At 45.1% G+C, this 14,188-nt stretch overlaps 1 protein-coding gene across 9 annotated transcripts in view; it reads left to right on the top strand.

The window, feature by feature from the left end:
* Positions 1-14,188, top strand: part of abr (ABR activator of RhoGEF and GTPase) — a 222,555-nt gene that overhangs the window by 196,420 nt on the left and 11,947 nt on the right. The window contains exon 1 of one of the 9 annotated variants that reach the window (XM_014137912.2): positions 2,889-3,523. The exons of the other annotated variants lie outside the window; for them this stretch is intronic. Within the exon in view, the coding sequence (XP_013993387.1) occupies positions 3,326-3,523 (198 nt within the window). The 5' untranslated portion in view covers positions 2,889-3,325. Of the gene's footprint in view, positions 1-2,888; positions 3,524-14,188 lie in introns of those variants that run through there. 9 annotated transcript variants of the gene reach the window in all.

Genomic DNA, 14,188 nt, shown 5'->3' with positions numbered 1-14,188 from the left:
TCTACTGGCAAATCCTTTTTAACCCTTGTCATATGAAGAGAAATTATAGATTAAACGTATCGGTGCTCATCGGCCATTGGGCATAAATATTACACAACAAGTTGTAAATCGCAAATTCAACAATGAGTGGTTTGGAAGGAATCAGTGGCTAACTGCAAGCATTGCAAAGCAATCACTAGCTTGCTGTTAAGTTGAGTGGCTGTGTGGTCCCAAGTCTGGGTTTAAGGGTCTCTTTTCCAAGCTTAAAATGATAAACATTCAACGTTGACCATGCTGTCAATCCAGCGTGATTTTTGCCGCGCTCAAAACAACTGTTACCTCGGAACTGGGAAATCTGACTTCAGTGAGATCAAGACAACTGTGAACTCATGGAAAAAAATGAGCTCCAAATGGGAAAATACGTTTTGTACGTTCATCCAACTCAGAATTGTATGTTGGGAACTCTGTCCTCTTTCTAGAGCTATGACCTGAAGATTACTGACTTCATCATGATTCACCCCCCCCCCGAGTTCCCAGTTGTCCTGTTCAAGTGAGCAGAGCACAACAAAGTGAGTCCAAAAATGTATTGTATGCTGCCTCATAAATTATGTAATATGCCAGGGAGATATGTATACTGTAGCTAAGAAAGTAATACTAAGTTTATGTGTAGTAAGCTGTTAGTAGTACATGTGCCTCACCCTAATAATTTGATCTATTTTTACCTCTTAATTTCGCCTAATGTTCTGATTTGTTGGTGCACATGTAGCCTATAACCCTTTTTAGAGAAATGTAATCATTGAATATTGGAAGGGCTTTCATTGTCTGCTTATATGCCCCCTTTATTTATCCTACTGTTCTGACTTGGTGTACAGGGAGTACACTGTAATAATGGCCCATGTTTTGAATTCTGTCGCTGTACATTTCTAAAGTGCCAGACAAATATTTATATTGACCACATCCATCCTAGCTCCCTCATTGTCTTAATCAAAATTATGGATTGCCTCTTATCCGCTTGTCCGCTTATGCCATAGTTTGTACATCTCAATTGTCAGTAGAAACCACATTTGTTTAAGCAAGTCAGCCATATCAGCTATATTGTTTTAAAATGCAGTAAATGAGGCTGAATGAACAGTTTTGCTGCCAGACAAGGCTCTGCTGATAGCCAGGTGTAGCAGTGGTAAGGTGTTGGGACTACTGTTGGGATTCCTTTATGTAGGCCCTAACAGTTTGTGGGCACCGTTTGGCACCGTTATAAAGCAGTTAATGTATTGTTGAGTTTTTTATTTATTTATTATTATTTTTCGCCGCACCAGGAATTCACTGATAAAATCGCCACTGTGAATGAGAGAGCAAAATATTCTGGACATTCCTCGCACTTGGGCTGTTGTTGCATTGCATGCACTATCACAACAGCTGTTCCTCACTTGGCTGTCATTTGGAGAATTCCTCCCTCCCTCAATCAGATGATGATGATGATGATGATGATGTGTGAAAATATCAGTGTAATTAAACAGTTCAACACCAACTGTGCATCCAGGTATTATGCATAATTATTGAAGAACCACATTAATGATTTAGGTTTTAAGTATCAAGGTAAAGTGACTCTTTCAGTTAGAAGTATATCATTTTTCAATCACATTTATTATTTTGGATTTGTGTGCCTATGAAAACTGTTTCCACCATGTAAAACGTTCCGTAGTTACACAGCATTTCTGAGATCGCTGTACAGGATTCTTACAGGGTTCAATGTCTGATCTATCTAATTAATGCTTAATATAGGATATAACAACAACTTACACTGACAAAAATGCAAGGACAGAAAAGTAATGTTTTATGTCACACGTTTTTGGACAAATCTGTCAAGACGACAACCGTGATAAAGGGTTTTAAATCAACTTGTGAATTGTATTGAATATAGCTATGATCTTATCTTAATGTAATGATGGAAAAAAAAGAGCAGATTATTATCAATGACTTATCAACAGCTGTAACAAGTTGTCCATTGTAGGAAATCCTCACTGGTACCCTGCTTTATAGAAAGACCCATATGAATGATTCCCTGATATGTGTCTGGACGGCTGAGGGTGGTGGGGGTAAGGGGTTAACTAGCGTAGTGGAAACACTGGGGGTCGATTAGCCCTGCATCTCCCTATGGACAGGGGGGCAGGGGAGAGGGGCTGGAGGAGTGGGATGGAAGCCCACTCTTAACACACACATAAACTGATATATATTTATACACACATAATGGGCGGAGGACTCAGTGGAGTGTGGAGGAGACGTAATCTGGAGAAAACGCATGGCAACATGCACACAGGGAGAGAGCTGAAGAGAAAAGGGGGGAGGAGGAGAAAGAGGGAGAGATGGGGGGTGAGAGAGTGGAGGATGGAAGGCATTGAGGAAAAATATGTGCTTGTCAGATTACGAGAGGGTGTGTCAGTGTGAGAACCATTTAGTAGCTTTTCTTCACCCTTCAAATCAGCAGTGAAAATGTCATATTGTTCTTTGAGGTTCCATTACATGTAGCTGAAATGTGGTCCCAGTTCAGATGGGGTCTAAATCAACCTCTTGTCTCAGTCACATTGCCCTCTTCTCTCTCTCCCTCTCACATTCCTTACTTTCCCTCTTTTACTCACTTCCTTGATTGGTTACCAGTTGTGGGAAATGATGACATGCATGAAGGCTAAGAGGAAAGGCACACCAACAGGGTTTGTCATCGTTCTCTCGCTCTGTAATTCTTTCTTTCTTAATCTCTTTCTTTTTCTCAGTTTGTTGGAGGTGTGTTCTCACATCTGGAGAAACAGGGCTGGTGACGGCAGCAGCTCATTCACTCCCCCTCCTTCTGCCCACGCTCCCCCTCTCTCTCTCCCACCCTCCCTCCTCTCTCTCGCGCGCTCCCCCTCGCACTGTGCTCCGTGTCTCTGTTTGCGTTACTGGAAATCAGATTGTGAGCTGTGGAGATGCTGGCAGAAGCACAGTGTGGAATAATCTTGACATCCCAGAGAGGGACCAGTGTGGAATTCTCCGGCTTTAGAAGAAGACTGAAACCATATCAGGATTCTCTGTTCTCACGGACTGAAGCTGCCTGTCATACCTTGTGCCTTCCTTATTGCCTCATTTTACATTTGAAACGGACATTTTCACCTTATTTTCTTAAATGAACATCAACTGAGGGAGACCTTTTTTCGTCTCAACATTTAAAAGAAAATCCCCAACCTTAGACGTGAGGTTTTTCTGGACTGTGCTGGATCTGACCACTCGGGAAGTGGATACCTTTGGGATTTGACTCCCTGTTAGTTCATATTAACCCCTTGTGGGCCAGACGTCTCAGCACACAGTCTCGGGTAGGATGACGGAGGTCCTGGTGTCCGATGTGAACCTGAACACAGTGTGTGAGCGGCTGGAGCAGCACTGCTGTGTGGCGGACCAGCAGCAGAACAACCAGCAGCAGCTTCAGCAGCCTCAAACCCCCTCAGCCATCAAGAGGCACACCAACACCGGGGCCAAGCTATGGGGTCGCGTACGCAGCAAGCTCCTCAGACAAAAGGTCCCTACTTAATTTCTTGTCCTCCTTTTTGTTATTTTCTCTCATTCTCCTTTTGTCAGCTTAGTCACGGTTTTCTTTCTTTGTCATTGCTTATCATTTTTGCTCTCTTTACTCCCTCTTTCTCTCTGTGTGTTTGTTGTCATCCCATTCTATCCCTTTCTATCTCTTTCTAGGGTCTTACGGGACTGACAAGGTCTCTCTGTGTACTTCACTGCACTGTGGTGAAGTGTACACCTAACTCGTACTGTAGCTTCAGCTAAAGCACTGCCTCTCTGCTTTGTGCTGATGCTATTAGATGAGACTGGTAGGGAAATGCATTAAATGAATGATTTAGGTACAAGGGATAATTTACTGTTGGTGCGGAGCTATGGTGTTATTGCCCAGAGTACTGCGTGTGTGTGAGATGCCACAGTGAATTTACACACTACACCCCTCCCATCACTTTCTCATCCTCATTCCACGTCTACCACTCTGCTCTTTTTGCCCCCTCAGTGCAAAGCCAGTGAAGGGGCATGATGATATACCTCTCTATGTGTGATAACAGATCTGTTAATGTTATCAGGGGTGTTTTGGTGTAGCTGAGAGTCTGAGACTGCTCCCTCTGCTGTTCTGTTCTGAGAAGTTTTACCCTTAGACACTGATCTAAGCCAGTTCTGCATTTCCCCCCTAATGGTTGAGGTGAGGATGTTGGTGATAGGCACAGTTCTAGGATCAGCTTACTATACCCAGAGTGTGTTGTATTGGTAGAGGTTGGATATGACTAACGATCCTCTCAGCAGGGCACCTGGGAACCCGGGTGAGACTCATTAGGGCACCTGGGAACCCGGGGTGAGACTCATTAGGGCACCTGGGAACCCGGGGTGAGACTCATTAGGGCACCTGGGAACCCGGGGTGAGACTCATTAGGGCACCTGGGAACCCGGGGTGAGACTCATTAGGGCACCTGGGAACCCGGGGTGAGACTCATTAGGGCACCTGGGAACCCGGGGTGAGACTCATTAGGGCACCTGGGAACCCGGGGTGAGACTCATTAGGGCACCTGGGAACCCGGGGTGAGACTCATTAGGGCACCTGGGAGCCCGGGGTGAGACTCATTAGGGCACCTGGGAGCCCGGGGTGAGACTCATTAGGGCACCTGGGAGCCCGGGGTGAGACTCATTAGGGCACCTGGGAGCCCGGGGTGAGACTCATTAGGGCACCTGGGAGCCCGGGGTGAGACTCATTAGGGCACCTGGGAGCCCGGGGTGAGACTCATTAGGGCACCTGGGAGCCCGGGGTGAGACTCATTAGGGCACCTGGGAGCCCGGGGTGAGACTCATTAGGGCACCTGGGAACCCGGGGTGAGACTCATTAGGGCACCTGGGAGCCCGGGGTGAGACTCATTAGGGCACCTGGGAGCCCGGGGTGAGACTCATTAGGGCACCTGGGAGCCCGGGGTGAGACTCATTAGGGCACCTGGGAGCCCGGGGTGAGACTCATTAGGGCACCTGGAAGCCCGGGGTGAGACTCATTAGGGCACCTGGGAACCCGGGGTGAGACTCATTAGGGCACCTGGGAGCCCGGGGTGAGACTCATTAGGGCACCTGGGAGCCCGGGGTGAGACTCATTAGGGCACCTGGGAGCCCGGGGTGAGACTCATTAGGGCACCTGGGAACCCGGGGTGAGACTCATTAGGGCACCTGGGAACCCAGCAAGAGATGCATTACTGACACATTCCTCCCTGATTAGACATGGCAATTACTGTCACCACAGCGCCAGGCTGAGGAGAAGCATGGTCCAGCTTACTACTCTTTCAAGTTGGACTGACTCCTCTGTCTGGGGAATACACACTTACACATATATACATATACACACACACACACACACATGCGCACACACACAGCTGCTGTTGTAAATATGCCTTTTCTTCAGGTTCTAGGCCATGACTCATGCGTGGGAGGAAGAAGGTTATTCTTTAGGAGATACTGTTTTTATCCCCGGTGCTACAGGTCTTTTACAGAGGCAGTTGGTCTATGCCTGTTTTTATATCAATGTGATGGTAACCATTACCCACTCTACTGCTTAATAGGGTGGGAGTTTCTAGGTGTATGTCTGTGAACATATATGCAGCAATACACAGTGTTAGACCAAGGAAACTAGGTCTGTATATTTCTGCACTAGTAGCACTTAGAGCAACAGCAGTAATTGATGTGCATGATAAAGGAGGACAAAATCGTAGTGCAAAACTAGAACAAAGGATCAGGGCTGGAGTGAACTCTGTCTGCAGCAGCACTTTAGACCACACCTGGGTTCAAATACCATTTGAAACCATTTCATGTATCATTTGAAATCATTTAAAATAGATTGAGCTTCACAGGCAAAACCCTGACCATTCTTAGTATTTGAACAGGTCTGCTTTAGACAGGTCAATAAAAAGCTTTCCCTGCTTCTGATGGCTGGAGCTGACAGCGACAGGTATATCTCCTCTGCTAGTCTCTCCTGACACTGCAGCCTGAACCAGGATCAGGCTTGGATTACAGGCAGAAATCCCTTCAGCTTTACCCCATCGATATCAGCTGATCTCAGCTGATCCAAGACTTGTCCACACACCCCTCCTGGCTGAGTCCTTCTGAGTCCTGCACTGCAGGCCTGATATGTGAATCTGAGAGAGAGGAGGGGAGGAAGGGAGGGGGAGTAGGCTATCTGGGTTGTTTTGCTTCTTAGATTGAAATGACATAAATTGGTTTGTTCAGCTAAGTGCTGCACACTCTTGGTTTTCAAAATACACTGATACTCAGTTTACACACACAGAGCCACATTGAGCCTGTGTTTACACATCTGTACCTCGCTCATAATCACAGTATAATACACACCTTCACTCACACATGCATACTCTCACGCTTGCACATATTTTCACACACTTGATCATGCACTTTCTTTTTTCTCTCTATCTAACACAGACATCCTCCCATAGGAGCATGCTTTCACCCTCGTGGATGCAGCTATGAGGTCTCATTCATTCATGTTGAATGAGTCTTTGATGGTTGGGTCTGAGTAAACGTCAGGTCTATGAATGACCTCTCAGTCCCAGCCCGATCCTCACCCGACTGGGGTCATAAAGTGTGAGTTATTCCCCTCCATATTTCCCCTACAGCAACACAGAGAATCAGGCTTTGAACCGGAGCGGCTATAGAATCCCTACTATTACCACTCTACCACGCTCATGCTGTTAAGAGGTGCTAAGAAGGAGAGGAAGGAAAGAGAGAGAGTGTGTTGAGCAGACTGCAGGGCGCGGCGGCGTGTTGAGCAGGTTGCAGGGCGCGACGGCGTGTTGAGCAGACTGCAGGGCGCGGCGGCGTGTTGAGCAGGTTGCAGGGCGCGACGGCGTGTTGAGCAGACTGCAGGGCCCGACGGCGTGTTGAGCAGACTGCAGGGCCCGACGGCGTGTTGAGCAGACTGCAGGGCCCGACGGCGTGTTGAGCAGACTGCAGGGCCCGACGGGCGTGTTGAGCAGACTGCAGGGCCCGACGGGCGTGTTGAGCAGACTGCAGGGCCCGACGGGCGTGTTGAGCAGACTGCAGGGCCCGACGGCGTGTTGAGCAGACTGCAGGGCCCGACGGCGTGTTGAGCAGACTGCAGGGCCCGACGGCGTGTTGAGCAGACTGCAGGGCCCGACGGCGTGTTGAGCAGACTGCAGGGCCCGACGGCGTGTTGAGCAGACTGCAGGGCCCGACGGCGTGTTGAGCAGACTGCAGGGCCCGACGGCGTGTTGAGCAGACTGCAGGGCCCGACGGCGTGTTGAACAGACTGCAGGGCCCGACGGCGTGTTGAACAGACTGCAGGGCGTGACGGCGTGTTGAGCAGGTTGCAGGGCGCGACGGCGTGTTGAGCAGACTGCAGGGCCCGACGGCGTGTTGAACATACTGCAGGGCGCGACGGCGTGTTGAGCAGGTTGCAGGGCGCGACGGCGTGTTGAGCAGGTTGCAGGGCGCGACGGCGTGTTGAGCAGACTGCAGGGCGCGGCGGCGTGTTGAGCAGACTGCAGGGCGCGACGGCGTGTTGAGCAGACTGCAGGGCGCGGCGGCGTGTTGAGCAGGTTGCAGGGCGCGACGGCGTGTTGAGCAGACTGCAGGGCGCGGCGGCGTGTTGAGCAGGTTGCAGGGCGCGACGGCGTGTTGAGCAGAATGCAGGGCGCGGCGGCGTGTTGAGCAGACTGCAGGGAGCTGCTAGCATGTATTAGTGAGATTTAGATGGAGGAAGACGAAGGGTGTGTGTATTTGTTGTTTAACGTGTGTTAGTGAGTTTTAAACTGGGAGGAGGTGGGTTCTGAGTACTGGCTGAGCACACAGGATCATTTATTTTACAGCTCTAATTAAGACTATGCAGAGGAAGAAGAGGGAGGGACTCCAGTAGACCTAAGGCTGGCAGAGAAAAGGTTTATTCGAGGCTGAATCTGATTTTATGCCCCTTCTTAAATACCGTGTTCATTATGTTTTCTGTTAATTGTGTTTTGAGGCTATGTCCTGTTCCATACTGATTTCCATTTGGCCAGTTATTTAAGCAACAAGGCCCGAGGAGGTGTGATATATGGCCAATATACCACGGCTAAGGGCTGATCTTAAGCACGATGCAGCATGGAGTGCCTGGATACAGCCCTTAGCCATGGTATATTGGCCATATATCACAAACCCCCGAGGTGCCTTATTGCTATTATAAACTTGTTACCAACATAATTAGAGCAGTAAAAATAAATGTTTAGTCATAGCCATGGTATATGGTCTGATATACCACGGCTGTCAGCCAATCAGCATTCAAGGCTCGAACCACCCAGTTTATAATGTTTTCTTTTACCCCTTGGTGGGCGTCAGTTACAGTATCCTTAGGAATCATGACGAGCAAAAGCAGGAAAAATGGGAACAACAGCAGTTTCCTGCTGGTTTGGAGTATGAAGTATAACAATTACGCCCATCCCAATCCCTAATCATATTTCTCCACACAGAAAATGATGGTATTCCATTTGAGTATGCTGATTAGTGTAGATGACATATTACTGTTTCATACACCGATGCCTCTTTAAAGGGCCTTAAAATGCCAGCCAGTACCTGAATGGAGTGTTTTATAGGGCATATAAATCTGACTGTCACTAAAGGGGGTCCAGCCCTTCACTGTCCCCCACCAGACACCCTCAGGCTGGCTAATGCGCTCCATGAGGGGTGGAGGGGGCAGGGGAGCATCCTCAGGCTGCTACCCAAGATGACCCTCTCCCTGCTGGGCTGGGTCAAACCTGCTGCCCCAGGTGGGTATTTTTTGTCTCCGTCTCTCCCTCCATGGGGCCTACATGAATCATCCAAATAGTCTAGGACAGTGGTTCCCAAACTTTTTATAGTCCCGTACCCCTTCAAACATTCAACCTCCAGCTGCGTACCCCCTCTAGCACCAGGGTCAGCGCACTCTCAAATGTTGTTTTTGTAAGCCTGCCACACTTGGCAATTTCTCGCATAGAATAGCCTTCATTTCTCAAAACAAGAATAGACTGATGAGTTTCAGAAGAAAGGTCTTTGTTTCTGGCCATTTTGAGCCTGTAATTGAACCCACAAATGCTGACGCTCCAGATACTCAACCAGTCTAAAGAAGGCCAGTTTTATTGCTTCTTTAATCAGAATAACAGTTTTCAACAGTGCTAACGTAATTACGAAAGGATTTTCTAATGATCATTTAGCCTTTTAAAATTATAAACTTGGATTAGCTAACACAACGTGCCATTGGAACACAGGAGCGATGGTTGCTGATAATGGGCCTCTGTACGCCTATGTAGATTTTCCATAAAAAATCTGCCATTTCCAGCTACAATAGTTATTTACAACATTAACAATGTCTACACTGTATTTCTGATCAATTTTATTTTATTTTAATGGACAGAAAATGTGCTTTTCTTTGAAAAACAAGGACATTTCTAAGTGACCCCAAACTTTTGAACGGTAGTGTAGTTGCAGAGAGTCCCTGTAATCGTAATCCTAGATTCAGCTCATTCAGGTGAGAAAAAACATCACCCAGATAGTCCAGTCGTGTGAGAAACTCGTCATCATGCAAGTGGTCAGACAAGTGAAAATGATGGTCAGTAAAGAAAACTTTAAGCTCGTCTCTCAATTCAACAAAACGGGTCAATACTTTGCCCCTTGATAACTAGCGCACTTCTGTATGTTGTAAAAGCATTACATGGTCACTGCCCATATCATTGCATAGTGCAGAAAATACACGAGAGTTCTGGGGCCTTACTTTAACAAAGTTAACAATTTTCGAGGCTACTGAGGCTTGAAAAGAACCTCACCCTAAATATAAATGAACTGTTTGAAAATGTGAAGTAAAAAAAAAAAATATTTGGCGTACCCCCGAAGGCATTTGCGCGTACCCCTGGGGGTTTGGGAATACCTGGTCTAGGAGTGTTAAACCACTCCGTTTGGTATGGTTCATTACAAGTCCCTCAGTGGTCTGGATTCATAAGAGCGGTGGGTCGTTTTGGTTAACGAGTGTCTACCAACACAGACTATTAGCATTCAGCTAGACTAGAGGAAGGAAAGTGAAACAAAATATCCTCTCAAACACTATCAATGGTGTTGCTAAATGCTGCAGACTAATAAACACTTTCCATCCAAGACCAAGTAGAAAGTCATCAAGGTATTGAACATGTGTTTGATAATGCAATTGAAAAAGCACTTTTGGGTCATTCTCACGAAACTGTGAACAAAAATATATATTCTCTTGAATCACTGAGATTAGGATCTGTACAATTATTATTATGATGTAATGTATAAAATTACCTACATGTAATATGGATGCATTTCGGTAATTCAGGCACAAGTCTTCTATGTATTTTGTATGCACTTTCCCATAAACTAGACATCTTAGTTCTCAGAATTATAATAGATTTTAGCAAATGCATCATGGTTTTGTACCTCAATTTGCTAATGACATTTTAAAACTGGTTTCATGAGAATCATCCTTCTATGAGTTAACAGAAGATAAAACAGAGACGTTGCAACCGCCAATCATAAGAACATCCTCCTCTCTCTGTCCTCCACTCTGCAGGCTACTGTGAGGCTGCCCTGCATGGGACCACTCTCTGTAGTGTACAGAACAGAACTGAGAACATTAGTGTCCCTGCTGGTGACTAAAGGACAGGTCACGCGCTCTCCTGTACTAAATGTACATGTAAATAATTCATCAGTGTTGTTAGTCACGCTTGCTGCAGGCAGGAACATGCTGTTGCATAAGCCTTGTCTTTAAGCAGATGCCTTTATGCTGCATGTTGTTTATGAAGCTGGATCTTATACTGTATGACTGAGACACACTGCCTTTAGAAGGTTGCTTGGGCTGGTCTATGGCCAATCACAACTCTCTGCCTGCTGATAAGCATGCTGGTTGGCTCAAACCAGGAAGTCTGGCCAGGAAGCTCATGGCAACCGAGTCACGGAGGCCTTCTCACATGTCAATCATGACATCAGCAGCTGTTTACCAAAGCATCATATTATTACTAAGTAGAGGGATTTGCATAATTACTATATTATGTGTATTTACACTTATGTTAATCTACAGCAAATTTGTGACTCAGAATATCATCATCTCATATTGCTTTGTTTTTGTTTAAAATCATCAAGCTGATAATATAATATGTTAGCAGAAAAAATTATAAGGGTCTTGTTTTTACAGGACAAAAAAAAAAACTATCCCTAGGTTGGTGTTTTTAATCAAATGAAACCCACGGCCCATGCAGTTGAGCTAGCTAGTCTCTAATTAAACTGGATGTGAACATTAGCAATAAGCAGCAATTTAAAACAGAACAGTCAGTCACTGAATATTTAAATTGTAGTGTCCCAGTGAACAGAAAGTGAAAGGTACAAGGAATGTAGCAAAGTACAAAATAAAATATTAAGAGAAATTAATGAATTCAGCATATGACAATTTCATACTTAATCATAATTAAGGTCTGCTTTAAATATCGCTGGCAAAATACATTAACATTCCCAATTAATCCAACAATGGATTAATTAAAGATTATGGAGAGTGTCTGTATAATCAGAGTGCACACGTTTCTTCCCTGATGTCATTGTCAGTTTGCAACATTGTCATGTGAAACATACCAGTGCTTTAAAGTTCCACTGTATGTATGTATGTATGTATGTATGTATGTATGCATGTATGTATGTATGTATGTATGTATGTATGCATGTATGTATGCATGCATGCATGCATGTATGTATGCATGCATGCATGCATGCATGCATGTGTGGTGTACCGCAGGGCAGCTCTCTAGGCCCTCTACTCTTTTCTATTTTTACAGATGACCTGCCACCGGCATTAAACAAAGCATGTGTCGATGTATGCTGATGTATGCTGATGTCGATGTATGCTATCTATGCATGCATGCATAGATAGCTCTGAATCCACGATATGGCAGAGCCATAACACACGTTTTTTTAAAACAGGATATGGTCAATAATAGCCGCGTTGAAATTTAACAGTACAGCTTCCACAATCATCTTATCAATTTCTTTCAACCAATCCTCAGTAATTTGTTTCAGTGCAGTACATGTTGAATGCCCTTCTCTATAAGCATGCTTAAAGTCTGTTGTTAATTTGTTTACAGAGAAATAGCGTTGTATTTGGTAAAATAACAAAATCCAACGGTTTGCTAGGAGCTGGCAGCAAGCTGATAGGTCTGCTGTTAGAACCAGTAAAGGCCACTTTACCACTCTTGGGTAGCGGAATTACTTTGGCTTCTCTCCAGGCCTGAGGACAAAGACTTTCCTCTAGGCTCAGATTAAAGCTACGACAGATAGGAGTGGCTATAGAGTCAGCTACCATCCTCAGTAGCTTTCCATCTAAGTTGTCAATGCCAGGAGGTTTGTCATTATACATTTTTCCACACCTTCTACACTAACTTTACAAAATTCAAACTTGCTATGGTTTTCTTTCATTATTTGTTTTTATGTTTGAATACAGTGGCTCACTGTTCATTGTTGGCATTTCCTTCCTAAGTTTGCCCACTTTGCCAATTAAGTAATCATTAAAATAAAATATGAAAGATGGAGTTTTTTCCCCATCATTCTTTATATCATTGATCTTGGCTTCATAATACGGTTTCTTTTATTTTTTTGTTGAGTTTAGTCACATAATTTCTCAATTTGCAGTAAGTCAACCAGTCAGATGTGCAGCCAGACTTATTAGCCACTCCTTTTGCCCCATCTCTTTCAACCATACAGTTTTTCAATTGCTCATCAATCCATGGAGCCTTAACAGGTTCATGTTTATCAGTAATTGGAAAAAGCAATTTCATAAATTCATCAAGTGCAGCGTCTGGATGCTCCTCATTAATCACATCAGACCAACAAATATTTTTTAACATCATCCACATAAGAGTCACAGCAAAGTATTTTGTATGATCTCTTATACACTATTTTAGGCCCAGCTGTTGGAACTTTGGCTTTCCTGGATAAAGCCACTATATTGTGATCACTGCATCCAATGGGTACAGATATAGCTTTAGAACAAAGGTCTACAGTATTAGTAAAAAAGTGATTGATACATGTGGATGATCTTGTTCCTGTAGTGTTTGTAAACACCTTGGTAGGTTGATTAATAACCTGAACCAGATTACAGGCACTGGTTACAGAAAGAAACTTCCTCTTGAGAGGACAGCTTGATGAAAAGCCGCCAATATTCAGGTCCCCAAGACAGTAGACCTCTCTGTTTGCATCACATGCACTATCAAGCATTTCACACACATTATTTAGATACTGACTTGGTGGCCAATAGCAACACCCCAAAATAAAAGGCTTTAAGTATGGTTGTGAACAGCAATCTGCAAGTTTTTGTATAGATTTTCAATGGGATTCATGTCTGCGATTTGCCTGAGCCACTCAAGGACTTCCACATTCTTGTTCTGAAGCCATCCCAGCATGACTTTGGCTGTATGCTTGGGGTCATTGTCCTGATGGAACGTACATCTTTTCCCCAGTCTGTTGTTTGCACTCTGAAGCAGGATCTCAAGGATTTGCCTGTATTTAGCTCGATTCATTGTTTCCTCTATTCTTTCCAGTCTCCCAGTCCCTGTCACTCAAAAGCATGCCCATAGGATGATGCTGCCACCACCATGCTTCACGGTAGGGATGGTGTTAGACAGGTGATGAGCTGTGCCTGGTTTTCTTCAGACATAGTGCTTTGCATTCAGACCACAGAATCTTTTGCCTTATGGTTGTAGTCTTTCATGTACCTTTTTGCAAACTCCAGACGTGCTGTCATGTGCCTTTTTCTCTGGAGTGGCTTCCGTCTGGTCACTCTACCATAAACCCAGATTGGTTTAGACTGTTGTTCTTCTGCCAGGTTCTCCCATCTCAGTCAAGAAACTCTGTAGTTGTGTCAGAATGGTCATTGGGTTCTTGGTCACCTCCCTGACTAAGGTCCTTCTTGCCCGGTTGCTCAGTTTGGTCAGTTACGCAGAGTCTGTGTAGTTCCATATTTTTTCAATTTACCAATGATGGAGAACACTGCTCTTGGAAACGTTCAACACTCTAGAAATGGTTTTATACCCTTTCCCAGATATGCCTCATCACAATTCTCTTTGAGATCTACAGACAGTTCCTTGGACTTCATGGTATAGTTTCTGTTTGATATGCACTGTCAACTGTG

Source organism: Salmo salar, chromosome ssa13 (genome assembly GCF_905237065.1).
Source record: "Salmo salar chromosome ssa13, Ssal_v3.1, whole genome shotgun sequence".
NCBI classification, from domain to species: domain Eukaryota; kingdom Metazoa; phylum Chordata; class Actinopteri; order Salmoniformes; family Salmonidae; genus Salmo; species Salmo salar.
The sequence above is the reverse complement of the archived record's forward strand: the minus strand, read 5'-3'. Positions and strand labels throughout refer to the sequence as shown.